Source organism: Caretta caretta, chromosome 6 (genome assembly GCF_965140235.1).
Source record: "Caretta caretta isolate rCarCar2 chromosome 6, rCarCar1.hap1, whole genome shotgun sequence".
NCBI lineage: Eukaryota > Metazoa > Chordata > Testudines > Cheloniidae > Caretta > Caretta caretta.
This window is the reverse complement of record NC_134211.1, coordinates 88909903-88929270: the sequence shown is the minus strand read 5'-3', so window position 1 is coordinate 88929270 and position 19368 is coordinate 88909903. Positions and strand designations below refer to the sequence as shown.

At 55.0% G+C, this 19368-nt stretch overlaps 1 protein-coding gene across 3 annotated transcripts; it reads left to right on the top strand.

Annotated features, from left to right (window-relative positions):
- Positions 1 to 362: 362 nt before the first annotated feature.
- RPS6KL1 (ribosomal protein S6 kinase like 1) lies at positions 363 to 15353 on the top strand. Of its 3 annotated transcripts, none has more exons than XM_048852243.2 (11): positions 363 to 533; positions 1769 to 2066; positions 2703 to 2827; positions 5915 to 6007; positions 6938 to 6985; positions 7858 to 7990; positions 11298 to 12281; positions 13278 to 13367; positions 13566 to 13648; positions 13983 to 14122; positions 14278 to 15353. In XM_048852243.2, exons 2-11 carry the CDS (start codon positions 1808 to 1810, stop codon positions 14336 to 14338), a joined length of 2016 nt encoding a protein of 671 aa, XP_048708200.1. In that variant the 5' UTR covers positions 363 to 533; positions 1769 to 1807; the 3' UTR covers positions 14339 to 15353. The 3 variants fall into 3 exon arrangements, with proteins under 3 accessions (XP_048708200.1, XP_048708199.1, XP_048708201.1); XM_048852242.2 differs by having other exon boundaries at positions 365 to 533; positions 14027 to 14122; XM_048852244.2 differs by lacking the exon at positions 11298 to 12281 and having other exon boundaries at positions 366 to 533; positions 14027 to 14122.
- Positions 15354 to 19368: the final 4015 nt, after the last annotated feature.

The window sequence follows — 19368 nt, the reverse complement described above, 5'->3', positions numbered from 1 at the left end:
GGGACACTCCCGGGCCATTCCCGGGGTGGATGCCGACGGGACAGAGCCTGGACAATCTGAGCTTCGTCCGCCACCTGATGTATCGACAGCCGCGCGGCCCCCTGGTGCCTCTGTCCCGTGTTGTAGCGGGGAAGTCGCTGCGCCCTCCTGCCCATCCCGGCCACTCTCCCCGTTCGCCACTTCCAGGGCAATGTTTTGCCCATTAGACTCTCACCGCCCCGCTGCGCGCCTCCGGGGAGGGGGAGGGGGGGGCGCCGCCGCCGCCAGCTCCCCCTCCCACGGCGGGCGCTGCCCGGAGAGCCGCAGCCTTGGCGGGCGCTGCCCCTTTAAGACGCAGCCGGTGGCCGAGCTGCCTGAGGATTGGTGCTTTATTCCCGAGGCCGGGGGATGAGCTCATCGGCAGCCAACCGCGGCGGCTGCGGGGAGCCGGCACCTCGCTCCGCGCCCGGCCCCAGCAGTGGGGCGAGGGCAGCGGCTCCATGGGGGCGAGGTGGGTCCCGCCCCCCCAGGGACCAGGCTCCTGAGCCCAGCAGGTACTGTTCTTCCTCCTCGTGCATGTGAGCTGCCCGCGGCGTGCTTCCCGCCGCGCCGGGCTGCCGCAGGGCCGCCGCAGCCCCGTGCCCGAGCCCGAGCCCGAGCCCCTCCTCTGCCCTGTGGGGTCAGGCTGGGTCTCCTGGTCCCCTCCCTCCAGCTCGCTCCACGCTCCGAGCAGGAGGGTGGATTTGTAGCCAGGTCATGGGGCCCTTTGGTGCTGTTTCACTGCCACCATCTCCCTAGCAGGGCCCTCCTGAGGCCACCAGCGCCAGCTCCCCCGCAGCAGCAGCCTGCCCAGAGCAGCCGGGACTCCAGCAATGTGAGCAGAGGAGCTGGACCTAGGGGTGCTGCTGCACCCCCTGGCTTGAAGTGGTTTCCATCATAGACTGTGTTTACAGTTTGGTTCAATGGCTCTCAGCACCCCCACGATACAAATTGTTCCCGTGGTGCCCCTGAATGTGAGCTTCCTCACAGCAGTGCCCTGCCAGCACCAAGCCCTGCAAACTGTAGTCCCATGTGTTTGTGACTGGTGCTGTTAACCTGAGGCAGCCCCAGGCAGAGGGGAGCAAGTGCTTGTTGTGACCAGGGCTGGTCTGTATCTCCTGGATTAGCCTGTTCAACCACAGTGGAATCCACATGAATGTCCCCAGTGCCCTGACTGTTTCATCCATAGAGACCCTTTGTTACATCTCCTCTGGAGAGATGATCAACCCTGATCCTGAATGTGGAGGCCCTGGGGCCAAAGCTTTGGCTCGCGATTGTACTCTCCTGCAGTTTGCAGCTGCTGATCCATTTTGTACTTGATCACAGTCTGTCAGTGGTTATGAGAGACCAGAAATAGCCTTTCACTTCTTCTTTGTGGCAGCAGTGGTTCCCCAGCACAGCTCTGTGAATGTTCTTCCTTTCCAACCTGCAGCCACCCCTTTCCCTGCTACTCCAGTTCTTGATGCCCCCCACCCAGCTCTGCTAATGCCCTGCTATTCCAGTCCTGGTCCCCTAGATAGCTCTGCCAAGGTGCTTCACTCCTGACCAGCTATTCCAGGCTTGGTTTCCTCCACTAGTTAGTCTGCCAATGCGCAAGACCTGACCTGCAGCACCCTGCTATTGCTCAGCCCTCCTGCTGCCCTCTCAAACTTCACCAGCCCCCAACTCCTCCCCAGTGTTGTGTTGAAGGGCTTTGTTTTGCTTCTCATCTGCCTTCCCCCCCTCCCACCTCTCTTTTCCGGGATTGCAGGGACTGAGCTGCTGAGGGTGCCCTGAGGGCAGCCAAGTCATGAGCAGAGTCTCCCGTGAGCGCCTGGACTCGGAGTCCTGCTCCCGGGCGCTCTCCCAGGCCCGAATGTATCTCGAGCAGATTCGGAGCCGTGTCTCTCCAGGGGGCCCTGATGTGCATGGAGCTGGGAAGCGGGATTACCTGGTGGATGCAGCAAAGCAGATCCGCCTGGCACTGGAGCGGGATGTGAGCGAGGACTATGAGGAGGCTTTCAATCACTACAAGAATGGCGTGGACGTGCTGCTCAGCGGTGTGCAGGGTATGGTGGGCTTAGGGGCAGGAGTGTAAGGTGCAAAAAATTCAGGGTATATGAGGCTTGGTAGTCTGCGGTTCAGGGGTGCTGGGGTGCATCGAGCATGGGGCAGTTGGCAGTACATGGGGTACAAGTGCTCAGTGGCTGTGTATGTGGGCTACACAAGGGAATGGGGGTTGGTGGTACAGGGCGCTTGGCAGCACACTGAGATTATGTGCACATTTTGGCAGTATATAAGGGGAGGAGAATCTGCATGGCTTTACGATGGAGTTCTCTGGGTCTCTATGGTAGCAGCCAGGGATGGTGGGGCTGACACCATGACTAGCTGGCATGGGGAGGGAGCAGAGTGGGCAGGATGATGGGAGTGGGTCAATGACCAGCTGTCAAGCAAGGAGGCATGAGGAAAAAGATAATGACTGAAGGCAGGGCTGCAGGGTAGTGACTGGCTGATGTGGTTGTGGGGCACAGCTGTGGGGAAGACGTGGCATGTGGGGAAATGGCGTTGGGACATGGTGTGAGGATGAGGCGTTATGAGGGGCAGAGCATCTGGGTGAGCTATGTGACATTGAGACATGTTGGCCAGAGTGTGATGAGGGGCTGGAATGGTGACTAAAGCCGTGTGTCCCCCCCCTCCCCCTGCAGTCGACCCCAATAAGGAGCGCCGTGAGGCTGTGAAGCGGAAGATCACACAGTATCTGAAACGGGCTGAGGAGATCTTTAACTGCCACCTGCAGCGGACTCTGGGGAATGGGAGTTCCACTGCCACGGTGAGGAGGTGGGGCTGGGAAAAGGGCTTCGTAGGGACCCCCTGACTGCCCTGGCCGGGACCTTGGGGTGCAATACTGACAGTATATGTGGTGCTGGTTGGACTCCCTGAGTGCAATCCCCTGTGTGGGGCTGACTAGGATGCATGTGGGACAGCTGTGTTGGGGAGGGGGCTAGGACCCGCATGGCTACCAATCTCAACCCCTAAACTTACAAAGGTGCCAGTAGGGCTATAACACTGGCCTCCTGATCAGGGAAAGGCTGAACAGCGCCCAGGGGTGAGGGAGATGTAACTCGGCCTAATGATGGCAGTGATGGTTGGCTCCAGATCCTGCATGTCAACTGCCAAATGTCACAAGGGAACAAGGTTTAGAAAAGCTCTTTCTCACTGCCTTAACTGACCGCTTCCTGGGGTGGCCCCATCTGGAGCACCCAGAGAAGTGGCTATTCTCAACCTACATGACACACAGCAGTGGCTTGAAAGTAACTGCAGTGGGGCTGACCTCAGTAATGGGGCTTGTCTGAATTGCATTGTTCTTAAACTCTCCCACCATTGCAGTCCTTCAGATGCAGCTGCTCTCATGGGATGGCAGCTCCTGTCTATGGGGCTGCATGAACACAAGTCTGGGCAGTATGTCTCCTCCATGCTCTGGGTGCTGCTGTACAGGCAGTGAGGGAGAGGTTTAGGGGCTGCTGTGTCACAGTTGACTCAAAACAAGGGTCTCCAAGGAGATCACCCCTCAGCTCCCAGAGCCCTGCAGGCCCCTTCCTGCCCCAGCATAGACCCAAGGCTGCCCTTTTTGGATAGGCTGGGCCCAAACCAAGACTGAGTCCTGCACCAGCTGCGGAATGTTGATGGCATCTGTGGGAGGGGTGGTGGCTGAAGGGGAGCTGACCCTACCCAGCTGCAGAGGTGAAGGGCTGAGCTGGCTCAGACTAACCATAGTCCATCGCGTTATTGGGACTCACAAGGTTTTTGGGTTTTTTTTAGGTGGCTTATTTAAGCCTCGATTTTTCTTGCGATTTTCTCATTATTAAAAATGGCTGTGATCTCTTGTTTTCAGAAGTGCTGAAGCTACAGGCTGCCATCAGTTAAGATGAACACCATGACTGCCTCTAGTGAAAATGGCCTCCATTTCTCTTTCTTCCCAATGGGACTGAAACCAGACTGTCCTCAGCTAAGATGGCAGCCACCAGTCCCCCTGTGCAGACCAGACAGGAGGCAGGGCAATGTGGAGGGGCAGGGAATGAGACCAATGGAGTGGGGATAACGCAGTGATGAGCTGCCAAAATCTTAACTGATTCCCTCCTCACCCCACGAGGGGGTCGTTGCCCACCCTTGCCCTCTGGGACTCCTGCCCCATCCAACCCCCCACATTCCTTGATGCCCCCCCCAGGACCCCTGCCCCATCCACCCCCCTCCCCTGACTGCCCCCAGAACCGGGCAGGAGAGTCTCATGGGCCACCGTAGTGGGTGCCCATTCCACCCCTAAGAGCCAGAGGGATCTGCCGGCAGTGAGGTGGGGAGTCCCAGCGGTGCTTACCTGGGGCAGCTCCCAGGAAGCATCCGGCAGGCCCTTCTGGCTCCTAGGGGCGGGGTAGCATAGATGGGGGGGAACAGGAGGAGCGGCTGCTCCCCCCACTGATCACATCAAAAGGGGCACCTTAGGCACCGACTCCCTGGGTACTCCGGGGCTAGAGCACCCACGGGGAAAATTTGGTGGGTGCAGAGCACCCACCAGCAACTCCCCAACTGCGTCCAGCCCCAGCTCACCTCACCTCCACTCCACCCCTGAACATGCTGCCCCGCTCTGATTCTCCGCCTTTACTGACCGCTGTTCGGCGGGAAGCCTAGGAGGGCTGAGAAGGAGGCGGCGGCTTTGCACTCAGGCTGAGGGTGGCGGAGGTGAGCTGGGGCGGGGAGAGGTTCCCCTATGCGCCCCCGCCCCCGGGTTACCTGCTGCGGCGCAGGCAGCCCTCCTCGCACCCTCCCACCCCAGGTCACCTCTGCCTCCCTGGGCCTGAGTGCGAAGCCACCGCCTGCTTCTCAGCCCACCGCGGCTTCCCGCGCGAACAGCTGATTCGCGGGAAGCCTGGGGAGGGCGGAGAAGCGGAGCGGAGGCGGAGGTGAGCTGGGGGTGGGGTGGGGAGCTGCCGGTGCGTGCTCTGCACCCACCAAATTTTCCCCTTGGGTGCTCCAGCCCTGGAGCACCCATGGAGTCGGCACCCAAGGCGCCACTTTTGGCTGGTTAAATTTAGAAGCCCTTTTAGAACCGGTTGTCCCCCGTGGAACAACTGGTTCTAAAAGGGCTTCTAAATTTAACAGCCGGACTAGCGAACTGGCTCCAGCTCACCACTGAGGTAAAGGGCATGTGAGGAGCTGGGACCCAGAATGGAAGGTCAGATGAATGTGTGGAGCAGTGAGACAGGATGGAGAATGTGGGGAGAGCAGGAAGGGCTACTCTTGCGGGGCAGGGGGTGACTTTGGGGACTGCGGAGGGAGTGTGAGGCCAGAAGATTGTGGGGCAAGCAGAGAGAAGAGTGTGGCAAGATGCTGGGTAGGGCACAGTGATAACCTAGGCTGAGGCAGGAAACGAAGGTGGGAGCTGAGTGAATGGGGGATGGAGAGGGGTACAAATGGCAGCTGCCCCATCTCAAGGGTTAGGAGAGGGTAAGGGCAGTCCTCAGTTCCGTGTGCGCACTTAAGCTTGAACTTGCATCTGTTGGAGATGGGAGCTTCGCCCTAAAGGCTCAGAAATCCAGACACTGGCCGAAACCAGAGTCCATTTATTTTATTTTATTTTTAAAACAATCACAATTTTGGGTGTGCATTGCTGATGGTGTCCGAACGTTTAGGTTTGGCAGCTTTGCTGGCTCCTCACAGGTGAAAGGGGAGACCCCTTCCAGCTGCACCCTGGGACAAGAGCATCTCCAGGATCCTCATTCGCATTTCTCAAAAAGAATAGGAGTACTTGTGGCACCTTAGAGACTAACACATTTATTAGAGCATAAGCTACTCCTGTTCTTTTTGTGGATACAGACTAACACAGCTGCTACTTTGAAACCTCTCATTTCTCACTGCCTCACAGGGCTACAGCAGCCTTCGCTTTCGGCCCATCAGGACACTCAGCTCGGCTGTGGAGAACCTGAGGCCCTGCAAGGTTGTGGGAGTGATTGAGAAGGTAAGGAGCTGCAGCAGAGTTATGGCAGCCCAGACACCTGGTGCTGAGAGCCCCTTGCTTGTGCATGCCAAGCAGGATTGAGGCTGGTCACCCACCAGGGAAAACCTGAGTGCTAAAGGGAGTGGGGTGACCACTGACTGAATGGGCAAGGCCCCAGTGCCTTGGGAGGAGGCCCAGAATGGTATTGGTGTCTCAGGGGGTTCTCTCTCTTCTGAGCTAGTACTGACCCCCAGGTAGTGGGGAAGCATGCTGTGCCGCTAGGGGCACTGTTGGAAGAGAAGTAAAACCAATGTCCTGACCACTCACAGCCATTAAAGGCCCTAAAAACCTTTGCAAACAACTCAATGTCTTTGCCTGATTCCAACCTGCATAGCTACATTTTGACTTCATAAACTGATGCCCAGTTGCTATGGCGATGGATGCCCTATAGGTTCCATAGACCCCAGCAGAAGTCAGGATCTCTGGATGATGGCGTTGGTTTCCCTGCACCTTCAGCATGTCAGGGCCTTGAAGTGAAGGCATTAGGTTCCTTCCCCCTGAACCTGAATTTTGAGTGATGAGATTAATTCCCTTCTGCCTCCCCCCACCCCACCCCTCTCCACTGGCAAGGCCCAAAGGTGGGACAAAACGTGTTACACAGATCTAAAGGGAGGAACATAAAATAATGATGCAGGAAGCTGAAAATGCTGTGGGATTCCCCCCCTTTAGTGTCACTAACTCTTCCTGTATTCCTTGTCTCCTTATCTTCCTATTTCTGAGGTAACTCATGTTGACTGATTAAAAATGTGGCTGGAGGGTAGGGGTAGCTAGAGACACCAAAATAGTAAGGAAAAGAGGTAACTGATACTAAAATGAGCCAAGTCCCTTGAAATGGGACTTGGGGTGACAGAAGTCATTGTTTCTGATATGGGCTGTCACCATTGCTTGCAGGTGCAGTTAGTCCAGGATCCAGCCACTGGGGGGACCTTTATACTTAAGGTGGGTGTTTCCTATCCCTTGGCTTCTCCATCTCCCTCTCCTTCGGGGGAACCCTCTGGCAAAGTGGTGTCCTGTACCAGCCTGACCTGAGAAGTATTTCCCATGAGTCCCTCAGCTCTGTTTTGTGCTGTTCAGCAGAAATAAATTTGATAGCAGTATCCAATGTCCCCCTAAAGTCTCCCATGCCCTGGCATAACCCTTCCCTCCATTATCTCCTGCAATCAGAGGGGAATTCAGTCTCCTTATTCACTCAGACATGAGCTGCCTTCCCACTGCCCCTCTAATGAAACTCAGTCCAGTGGAGCTGGTGAAACCCAAGCCGTGGATCTGTGTCCAAACATGAATTGGAGCAGAAATGACATCAGTCTGGGAGTTCTCAGTCTGAGTCCCTGGGGCATTTGTCCAGCACAGTTAGGAGTGATTATCACTGCTCATGGAAAACCCAGAACTGTAATAACAGAGAGCTTGGAGGCTGTGGGTAAGAATGAGGGGCATCAGCTGGAGCTGTGGGAGTGGTGAGGACTGGAGTAGCTGGAGGGATTGAGGTGGATGGGCAGAGCCCTGTGGGTGGGGGGCCAGCCTCAGAATAGTGATGGAGGTTACAGATCAGGAATAACCTGCATTGGCAGAGCTGTGTGGAGTAACAAGGGGCGCTGTGTGGGTGTAGTGGCAGGGCTGTCTGACCAGGGTTTGCTGAGCTCAGCAGATGTAGTGCTCTAGTCTGTGTGACTGGTGGACAGAGGTAGGAATGAGGGGCTTGTCAGAATGGAATAGACCAGCAGTCCCTCCCATTCAGTCTTCTGCCCTGGCGGTGGCCAGTCTCCTGAGATTCAGTGTCACTGAAAGTTCCCAGCTGTATGTTCCCCATGCAGAGCCTCCCCAAATCCCATGTGGAGACCCGTGAGCGGCAGACCATCATCCCACACGGAGTCCCCTTCATGGCCAAGCTGCTGCACTATTATGTGAGCGAAGACTCCATTTTCCTCCACCTGGAGCATGTGCAGGGTGAGTGTGAGTGCCAGGACTCTGCTTCCTCCTTGTCCTAGCCCCTGCTTCTCTGACCCTGATCTGGAGTGAGTGTCTTTTGTGTGCTAGAGCTGTTTGGGACCATGTTTTGCAGTGAGGGTGATGCTGCAGGGCTCAGAGACCCTGCAGCGGGAGCCAGCAAGCAGCACTGGGGGTTTGGCAGAATAGATAAGAGGCTTCTGGGATCCACGTGGCTGAGAGAGTAAGATAGAGATTAGGCTGGTGGAGGCCTGGGTATGACGATGTGGCTCCAGGTTACTGGAAGCAGGGCTGCTGGGCTCATGGAGACCAGGGGGAGGGAATGGAGGCAGGACTCATCGGAACATAGAAATTGCTGTACTGATCAGACCATTGATGTGTCTAGTCTAGTATCCAGTCTCCCATGGTGGCCAATAGCAAATGCACGTGAGGAAGGTGCAGAAAACCCTGCTGTGGACAGATTGTGAAATAACCTTTCAGGGCAAGTTCTCCCTCAGCTGGAATGAGCATGTGCACAGCTATGTGCCCCATTACCTGCTTTCAGACTCTGCTGCCACTCATTATTTTGTAGACTTGCATCATGTCCCTCCTGTTCATGTCCTCTTTAAACGAAACTCTCCGAACTTATCACTCTGGGTCCTGGCCTGGAAGTCCCCCCAGGCCTCCAATCACTTGCACTCCAGTCTCTGAATCCCTTCTCTTTCTGCTATACCCGGCCCGGGAGAGAGTGACCAGAGCACGGTGATCCAGGTGGGAGTGTGCACCACTAACTAAGATAAGAGGGTTCTGAGCCTAGTGAGGGGTGTGTTCTAGTGGTTCCCATGCTAGGAGAAGGCAAGAGGATGGGGTGGGTCCTGCAAGATTTCCAGTCCCAACAGGACTTCTGAGGAAGGCTTGAGTTCTTGTGGTATTTAGCATGAGATTTGGAGCCATGTGCTCAGAGCCACTTCCTGTTTGCTGGTTTCCAGCAGACAGCCCACCCTAGGTCACTGCGGGCTTCTGCTACCACTTTGGGGCTGGGAAGGAATGTTCTCCCCATACCACCAGATTGGTGGAGGCTGGCTGGGTTTTTTTTTTGCGTTCCTCGCAGCAAAACCTAGGGTTTGGGTTTTGGGCGACCGGAAGCCTGGAATTCTCCCCTCTCAGAGGTCACACTTCGGACCCACGTGAGAACTGTTTAGTTGTCCCAACTTTTGGCAGGTGCCCAGCGCAGAAACTCGCTAATTTAGGCTCCAAATCCAAAAAGGTAACATAGTGAGTATCCCAAAGGCATCTCTTTATGAGGTAGGGGCATGGTGTCTAACCTTGTGGGGGCAAATGCGAACCAGGACCAGGAGACTACTTCACGGGACCACCCTGCCAATGTGTTTGATGGCGGTGCTGGCTGAGGGTTGAGGTCCCCTCTTGCCTCTGCTCCCAAAAGGGGGAGGGATGCTAGTGGGCGAGTGGAGGCATACAAATTCCCTCCTAGTGTGATGATTAGCACCCCCTGCGGTGGGAACCCCCCAGAATTGGCAACGGATCAGTGGGGTGTGAGGGAATGCGCTGGGCTGCCCACCGATGGGACACTTTCATGTAATTCGACTAATAAAGTTGCAGCCTGAGTGAAACTCATAATACCAAATGTCCTTTCCTTCGTCCACACAATGAGAACACAAACAGCATTATCCTACTGCCAGGAATATTTTCAGTTCCACTCCTTAAGCATCCTGACACTTAGTTTTATTGCCCAAAGGTGCTGAGCAGAGATTGTCACTCCGTTATCTGTGATGGCCCTTTTCCCTGTGTGGCTGCAGCTCATTTCTATTGTTTGAGTAATTCAGACTGTTCCTTCCAGCGTGCATCATCCTGCTTTGCCAACACTGAATTCCATCTGCCATGGTGTTGCCCATTCACCCAGCTTTGTTGGATCCCTCAGAAGTTCCTCAGTCTTTAGTCTCCACTTATGTAAATAATTAGCTGTGAATGTTGCCACCCCACTGCTCACCCCTCTCCCAGAGTGTTAATAAGCACAATAAACAGTACCACACCTCAGGGTGCTTCTTTCAACTTTTTTTTTTTTTCTGCCATGCTGAACATTTATTTCCTTCCTATCCTTTGTTTTCTGTCAGGGATTAGCAATGGGCTAAGGCACAGAGCTGTATTCTTGCCCCATGACTATTTTGTTAGTCACTTTTGAGGGACATTGTAAAGTTGTTTTTTGGTTTTAAAAGCATGTGTAAACTACATTGGCCTGTTCTCCTTTTCTCCCCCATTATTTTGCTGATCCACTAGATTAGAGGGGCATGATTTTCCTTTGCAGAAGCCCTACTGGTTTTCCCCCATCATATTAGTATCATTCAGACTTGGCAGATAGAGACTGGGGGGGCAATAGGGAGCTAGTTAAGTCTTCCAGATTCTGTGCCACCTCTGCCTCAGAATGAGTTATAGAGCAGTCTGAGGGGTGCTAACTGATGCTGCTGGCATAAGGGCCCTTAGGGATCAGCATAGCTCTGTCCTTCCTCTGCCACCTCTCCCTCCCCCTGTGTTGGAGTGTGATGGCTGGCAGAGGGGGTAGCTTGTGTGGCGACTGACTCAGCTGACTATGCCAGGGAGGAGTTCCCTTCCACCAGGGGAGTTCTCCTCTGGCTGCAGGGCTCTCTGGTCTGCAGTTCCCAGTGTTATCCTTGTGCCTCTCTCACAGAAGTGCCACATTTGCTACCCTTGTGTTACTCATGTAGTAGCTGATTTTAATGTGACCGCAGATTTTTGTTAACCACTCAGTCGCTCGTTGTCAAGCTCCTGCAGAAAACTCCTGGGTGAATGCCATCCAAGCCTGGTGACTCACTGATCCATAATTTATCCATTTGTTCCTGCACCCCCTCTTTGGACACTTCAGTCTCTGACAGTGCCTCATCTTCATTGTCATTGGGACCAGAAAGGCCTTCTTGGGGCATAGAGGAAATGGTCATGGGGCAGGAGGAGGGGTGAAAATGGGTCTGAGGTCTGGGAGGGAGACAACTGTTGGGATCAAGGGGGGCTGAGGAGAGGGGGTGGAACTGGGCCCTGGGAAGAAGAAGAGGTGGAGACAAGCTGCTGAGGCCAGAAGGAAGGAGAGAAAGGAACCCACTGTGATTAGCGGCCCAGAGAAGATTCTGGGTGAATTTTTTTTCAGCATGTTAATTTCAGCTGCTCCGCATGTGAGCCTGATGCCTGCTGAGCCCTGAAGGCTGGTGTCAGGGTAGTAGGTGGTTGGGGTGTCTGTCTGCCGGGGACCTGGAATGGTTTCCACCCCTCTAATACTTTTTGTCTTCCCTTCACTCTCCAGGAGGGACACTCTGGTCCCATCTTCACTCCCAGCCTCATTTACAGCAAGGTTCCTCTGATGGCCCCAGTAACCTAATCCCAAAGCCCAGCTCCGCTCTGGTGGGCCATGGTGAGAAGCAGCGAGTAGGGAGCCGCTCGGGGGCTGGCTCTCAATCCAGCCAGAGCTCCAGCTTCTGCCCGGAGAATGGCACTGACCTCCCAACCTCTGCGAATCACCATTCACCAGAAATTGCTGACCAATCGTCCTCTCAGGAGCAGTCACCTGACCACATGGATGCCAGACGAGGGACTGGCTGCAGGTTCCATACTGGCCCCACCAATGGCCGTGAGGGAGTTACTGGGGGGAAGGATTTAAGTGCAACACACACTCTGTTTGGTGTCACTGATTATGTCATCATGGCAATGGCCAAGGGACGCAGGGACCAGAGCTTGGCCTTCCAGTCACGTGACTTGTTAACCAGCAGTGATGATGTCAGCACTGTATCAGAGAGGGAAGCTTCTCAGCAGGACACAAGGCTACTGGCTGATGAAAGGCCGCCCCAGTCTCCTGCTGCAGTCCCGAAGGCTATTGGAGGAGGCCACCTGGTGAAGGTGGCATCTCGAGTTTGCCAGGTGTCTGATGCTCCCTGGGCTCAGCCCACATGGTCCCCAGTGGTTCCCCCAGGACAAAGGCAGCTGCACCCTGGAACCACCCTGCACAGCTCCAGTGAGTCCTGCAGGTGTGATTCTGGGGGGCAGGAGTCATTGAGGAGCAGGGCCCGAGAAGGAGAAGGCCATGGTCAGCACAGAGAGCATCCAACTGCAGGACAGCGTGGGCCTCCAGTCCATCGCTCTTTCCAAGGGGATGGTCAGGGGACCTGGGATGTGAACGAGGAACTCATCCGGCTGTGGGCAGCTGAAATGATCTTGGCTCTGGAGGGACTCCACCAACAGGGGGTGCTGTGCCGGGACCTCAACCCCAGAAACCTGCTGCTAGATGGTGCTGGTAGGTGCTGCTTGAGGCTATAGCATGAGAAGGGGTTTTATCCTCTCAACAAGGGGGCCTGTGGCATCTGATCCACTCCAGGATGCTTTGCCCCCTCACTGCATCTCCCTGTGTTTGTTCTGTGAAGTCTGAGCAACTCTGATCTAGACCCCACCCCCTGTGCTCCAGGCCTTTGGGGCTTCTAGGAGACTGCTACAGTCTGCTGTGCATGAGTCTGTGCCTGGAGACCACCGTGAGCTCCAGCAGAGGCAGAACAAGGCTGCTCAGGAATGTTAGCCACATGGACCACATTGTGTTCTCTGGGGGGTCCTGGCTACTTGGGAGACCTCCTCTGAGCCTTCACAGGGGAAGTTGAGATCAGCTGGGGCAGTCAGGCTAACAGTCCACAGGGCTAATGGTTTGGGGCCTTTGATTCTGCAAGTCAGCCCTCCCACCCTTGGTCTGGCAGCCTGAGTTCATTGCTCTCCAGAGTGCACTGCACAGCCTGTCTCTTCTCTCGAGGTGTGTGTCTGTGTGATGAAGAATGTGGGGCAGTTTAGAAACCTACAAAATAAACAGTGAATCCTTGCAGGGCTCCTTTAAATGAGAAGCTGGGAAAAATAACCCTTTCCCCCTTGCCCCAGACTCCTCATCCTCTCTCCTTGCTCCATCCAGCTACTCTTGCTTGGATCCCATCCTACCCAGCCCTTTCACTAGCTGCAGACCTGTCACTCCCAATGCCTGTTCCCCAGAAGAGTCTAGTCCCTGCTGTGCATGTGAGAGTCACGTGTTCTGGGGCCTGGTGCTCCTTTGGGGCTCAGAGCAGTGAAAACATTGGAGCCCAGCTGTGTTGCAGGGCACAGGGGAGGTGCCAGTGGGGCAGCTTTTCCTATCAGGTCCCACTGCAGGGGACGGGCACCTGGAGGGATAGGGCCATGGCTTGTGGCACATGCTGCAATTATTGGGTGTCTTTTGTCCTGATCTCCCTCCCTGCCCCTGACTAGTGCGGTTTCACAGGTCACATCCGTCTCACCTTCTTTGGCCAGTGGACAGAGGTGGAGCCACAGTGCTGCAGCCAGGCCCTGGAAGATATGTACAGCGCCCCAGGTAAGGGAACAGTCTACTGCCTTTTGCTGTGTCTCAAGGGGGCATCAGAGGAGATTTATATCTGCCCAGCAGCATCTCCCCCTCTGTCTGATCTCTTCCAAGGGCAGCAGCCGCCAGTGCCCATGGGAGCTTGATGCTCGGTTGCCTTTCAGCATCTCCCTCCTATTTGATCTTGAACTCATTTGACTTTCTCTGCAGAAGTGGGTGGGATTTCTGAGCTGACTGAGGCCTGTGACTGGTGGAGCTTTGGGTCCCTGCTGTATGAGTTACTGACCGGAATGGTGAGTGGTTTCTGTGTCCCCATCTTATGACACAGGCAGGCGGCAGCACAGTATCAATTCTAGTATTGGTGCCCCAGTGCACATGGGGGCTACGAGGAGTCTGTGTCCTGGAGCATAGATCGGGCTCCAGGCTGAGTTGTCACTGGGCATGACTTCTAGTACTGGAGCCTGGGTAGCTGGATGCTGCTCCTGTGGGGTGCTGAGGGCCTGAAGCTGATGAGCCATTGAATTGTGGGAGATGGTCACTGGGGGGGCTGAGACTGTTACCCCCATGATGCTTGGGGAAGGGCAGTGGCAGATGAGGTGTAAGGTGGATATTCCTCTCTCTGAACAGTGCCTGCTGCACAGGGGTCTCCTCACTGTCTGTCTCTCCTGCAGTCGCTGTCCCAGAGCCACCCCTCGGGGATTCACCCTCACACCCAGCTGCACCTTCCGGAGAGGCTCAGCCTGCCTGCTGCATCCCTGCTCACTGAGGTGAGGACACCCAGCTGCTGTGAGCAGGGGGAGGGGGCCATGGCTCTGGAGCAGGGATAAAGAAGCTTTGGCAGGAGCCTGCTGGGTGAGGGGTGGGAAGGGCCCTTGTTGGCGCTGTGCTGCTGCTCCCCATCTCATCCCTCATTTCCTTCTAGCTGCTGCAGTTTGACCCCAAGCTACGCTTGGGCTCTGGAGGAGGTGGAGTCAACAAGCTGAAGAGCCATCCATTCTTCAGTACCATCCAGTGGAACAAGCTGGTTGGCTAGACAGACACGTGGAGCAGCGAGGAGTGAAGGATGGATTCATGGTGCCAGGCAGGGGCCTAGCAGGGTGGGGCCCAGTGAGAGACCCAGATCCTGCTGGGGAGGCAGATTATCCCCCTAGATCATTGGGTCACTGGGACCTGTGATCCTGGGTGGTACTTGCAGCTCTGCCAGTCTCAGGGAGGTCCACTTCTGCAAGGGCTGATTGCAGAGGTCTGGATTGGGTCCAATTTGCAGCCTTGGGTTCTTCTTCCTAGGATAACTTCCATTTGTGTTGCAGTAGAATTTCCAAGAGATCAGGCCAGGCTGGGGTCAAGTCATGTTGTCTCCCTGCCCTCCTTCCCCCAGGTCCTCCTTTTCTCACCCTATATCTAACCCAACCCTGGTAAAGGTCACTGACCCCTACAGAGGTGAAGACATCAGTGCCAGGGGGCCTAACTCAGCCCTCTTGGTCTACTACCCTTGCTGTCCCATGGGTTCCCTGGGACATTCCTGCCCCTCTTGACCCACAAGCTCTGTGGGGTCCTCCTTGCCTGGTGCTTTCTGTGGGAAGCCAGTCTCTGTACTATGAATGAGACTCCCCTGCTCACCCAGGGGCCTAGAGGGGCAGTATCTCCCTCTGGGGCAGCTCCTTCTCTGTCCATAGATTCCACCAGCTCCCTGGTTCTGCCTGCCCTTATCAGGGGGGCATTCCCCCCCATCCCAGTTACTCTCTCCCTATTTCTCTCTGTGTTGCCTGAGCTCTATATAGCTTACTAATGCATTTCCAATGGCTACCACTAGAGGGGGGCTGGAGTTGTGGACTGTGTGTCTCACGGACTGCATGTGCACCAGCAGCACCTGCCCATGGTGTCTTGGGGGTGGGGGGAGGAGCCACCCCCTCTCCTCCTCAGTGTATGGGAGGCTCCCCTGGCATCTCCCATCTGCTCTGAGTGAACGTCTGAAATCAATAAAACAGCTTTGCCCAAGTGGGGGGTTTGTTTCTGATTTACACACCATGGGGCCCTTGCTCCGCTTCCCCTCCCAGGTAAAGATCCTGATCCTTGGTCGAAGGCTCCTAAGTTGGGCACAAACCCGTTCAGAGGTCACAGGCCTTAGCACTAGCTGCTCTGCCAGACAGGACTATGAGAACTCAAGGCCAGGCTCCAGTTTCAGAGGGGACTCTGGCCTGAGGACCCCCCCCCCCCCCATCACACATGAGAGCAGAAGATCCCCATGACCAGGCTGGGGCAACCTCCCATCCCCTACAGGCCATGCTTCAAGGTCAAGGGATAGGACTTAGAAGATTCTGTTTAGGTCTATTTAATAATTACACCCAGGCCTCCACTGTCTGGGGTTCCCTAAGCTGCTTTGCTCCCTTCTCGGTTTTCAAGATGTTGGCAGAAGGGATTCTGTGCTCCTGTTTTCTGTCTCAGTAAGACTGTGTGGCTATGGCTCTTTTGTCCCTTGCAGAACAGCAGCTGCACACTGAACCCCCTTCATTCCCCTCCCAGAGGCATTTCCTTCCACCACTTCCTTCTGCCTGCTCTGCACCCTCAGCCCACACCTGCTACTGCAACCTCAGTGCCTTCTCTCTGAGCTCTCCTTTCAGGGAGATGTTTCTGTACTTGCAACCAGTGCTCCATCTCTGAGGTTACTGACTTCCCAACCCCCTGGGCTCTAAGGCTGTGGGCAGGAAGAGGTTAGAGGGTGAGGGTGACTCACTGTGGAACAAATGGCTGGGGCAGAGCCTGCAGATGGTGTTTAATTTCTGAGAAACTGGCCAAGTGGCAGGAGCAGACAAGGCATTAACCAGCTAAATGCAGTGCAAGGAGAGAGGAAGGCAAGGGGGGTGGGGGGGAGGCAGGGGCTGTTCCCTGACCTCTGGCAGCTCAAGCCTGCACTGCAGCAGTCCTGCTGCTATTCCAATCCTTGGCTCCGTAAGCATGGGCCAGATGCAGAGGTGGCTAGGCCCAGCAGGGAGCTAGGAGCAGGTGGGAGGGGCTGGCAAAGGGACTAAGTTGCCATGTGCTACCCTTGCCTCTTCTTGTTCTCGCACCACCTCAAGCTGGGTGTTGAGGCAGCACCTGCCCAGGAACTCCCCAACAGCTTCTGTGGCATGACAGCGTCTCCTGCACGCTCCTTAGCTGTGACACCTTAGAGACTAACCAATTTATTTGAGCATAAGCATAAGCTGTAGCTCACGAAAGCTCATGCTCAAATAAATTGGTTAGTCTCTAAGGTGCCACAAGTCCTCCTGTTCTTTTTGCGAATACAGACTAACACGGCTGTTACTCTGAAATCTCCTTAGCTGGAAGCAGAGGGAGGTTCCTAAACCCCAGGGGAGAATGAATCCCATTCACAGGGACACATGGCGTGGGAGTGGATAGCAGGGAGTGGAATGGGCCTTTCTAAAGTAAACAGCTGCTGGTGAGGTGGCTGAGAATAGGGTGGGGGAGCAGGGCCAGCCCACAACATTTTGGCACGCCAGGCAGGGAGCTCAAATGACACCCCCATTCCCCTCACTTGGGCCAAAACTTTGAAATTCTGGGTCCTAGTGCAGAGTCTGGCACCTGAGGCAGCTACCTCAGTTCGCCTCATGGTAAGGCCAGCCCTGTGGGGGAGCCATTGGCTCATTTCCTCTTTCATCACTCTTGTGGCAGCCAAAGAGCTGCACATTCCCCTCTGAGGAGCAGACACCAGGCCTCCTGCTGTTGCGTATTCTGAAGACATGGCACTTGGCTCGCAAAGGGCTCAGTGGCTGCCATAAGAGGCTCTTTGCTCAGCTCTCGGGCACTGCCTCACTAATGGAAGGGCCAGTGGCAGCAGAATGCTAATGAACTGTGTGCTGCTTATCCTAAGCCCCTCACAGCTATGCTGCAGGGGGTTTATGTTTCCAAGCCCTGTCCCCCAAGGGGACTGCAGGCTGGAGCAGCAGGGAGTTGGTACAGATGGCAGGGAAATCAGTGGAGGTGCGAGTGAAGCTGCATTGCAGCTAGGCTCCCCTTACCTGTCTGGCAAAGAAAGGCTAGCCCCAAACCCCCTCACAGACATGGAGGTGACTGGTTCTAGCTTCTGCCTAGCTCAGGCCATGCCACTGCTCCCCGCTTCTCATGGATTGCCCCTAGGCAGTGAGCTGGATGGCTGGGGAAGCTTTCACTCAAGAGCAAGAAATGAAACTTAGTAACTGCCTCTCCTGGCTTGTCCTTTTGGCCAGCATGTAGGACACACAGGCCTGGGGGTGGGGAGGAGGATGCTAAGGAGACAAAGGATGCATATGTCTGCCTGTCTAGCACAGACATCCCCCCCCCACCCCCACCAAGGCTCAATGCTCACCCAGTAGCTGGCCAGCTCTGTAGGGCTGCATTGCCATCACAGTGAGCAGTGTCACTAGCAGAGCACCATGCCTTGGAGCAGGAAAGGAGCTGGGAAAGAGAGTGAAGAGGACCAGTGCACAAGAAAGCCAGCCCCTCCACCTGACCACCAGCACTCAAAGTGGTTCTTGCAACAACCTCAGGAGGGCAGCCCTTCTGCATCGGTGCACAAGAGCACCTGCTCAACAGACAAGCTAGAGCAGCTGGCCTCCAACTTTTTCATCACATGGGCCATATTTTACTAGAGCAGCCACCTTTGAACACAAGGGAACTGGGCTGGCTGGGCACCATCTGTAACTATAGAAGCCCCACTTTGGGAATCAGAGCTAACAGGGGGTTGGGGCAAGACATGGTCTCTGGAAGTGGTTTTGTCTGATGAGGCCATTTCCTCACAGCTTTTCCCCCTCAGCTGAGGAGCTGGTTTCTGTGCCAGTGTCTGATACATGTTAAAGGTATACTGTACATGGGCAGAAATGCTTATACCACACTGCTCTGTTGTATTTGCATTAGCCACAGCTGCTGCAGTTTTCACTTACCCTGTGCCTGGCTGATGCTGGGATCAGGCTTTATCTGGCAAAGAGACAGGTGACACCATAAATGAGGGGAGTGGAGCATAAGCATAAAACAGGAAAACTTTAACCTCCAGCCGTGAGATTCATCCTCCTTCCACTCACAACCCTTAGAGTTTGGAGGTGGTGCTGGCCACATCTGCTCACAGTGTTGGCAAAAGTGCCTCCTTGCAGCTATTAAGCACAATTGGTTAGACATCTGTGACACTTTTGCACCGATGCAGGTCTTACCACTGTGGCATTTTAAGATTAGTACAGGACATGCTGCAAGGGCCTTTGCTCTGAGACCTTGGCAAAGCTCCAACAGCTGCAAAGTGGGTTTGCTCACTGCAAGAAAATAGTAGACTTTTTTGTGTGCAGCTGGGAGACATTTCTGACCCTCTGAGCCATCACAGGTGTAGATGAGATTAGCTAACAGGCAAGCTCAGAGCCCTGAGGTTTTATGACTTGGGGAGGGAGGGGTACCTTTGGAACTCACGCTCCACTTGGTCCAAAGGCTTTACTGAGCCTCCAGCCCAGCCCAGGGCCTATCTTTTCCCAGGATTCAGCTACACAAGTGGGGTTTGCCTTTTGTATTTTTAACTCTGTGCTTGCAGTAGGCTTGTGATATTGGACATGTTTTATAACACAACCAGATGGGCAGTTCAGTTCCACAGCAGCTCTCCCTGCAGCCATTCAACAGCACAATGGCTTCTTCTTTCTTTATGTACAAGGAGAAATATTTTGTACCTCATGGCTATTTTTCCAAATGAACATGAGCTTTCCTGAGTCTGCACAAGCCAGAGTCCATCACCAAAGAAAGCAGACTCACAGGACCCGGCAGCACAGAGAGCTTTTAGCTACAGCCAGGAGCTTGTTGCCTCTCCTTAGTGCCATTGCTGTAGATACAACTGAATTCTTTAGTAGAAGAGGCTGCTCTATGCTCACAGCTGTGAAATGGGCAAGTAAAAGCAACTGCTAGGGATCTATACAGCACCCTCCCAGCAAGGGCTGATGCAATCCATGGCCAGGAGCTGTCTGCGAAGGTTCTGAGGGCTAGGGCTTCTCCCTTGGGTGATAAT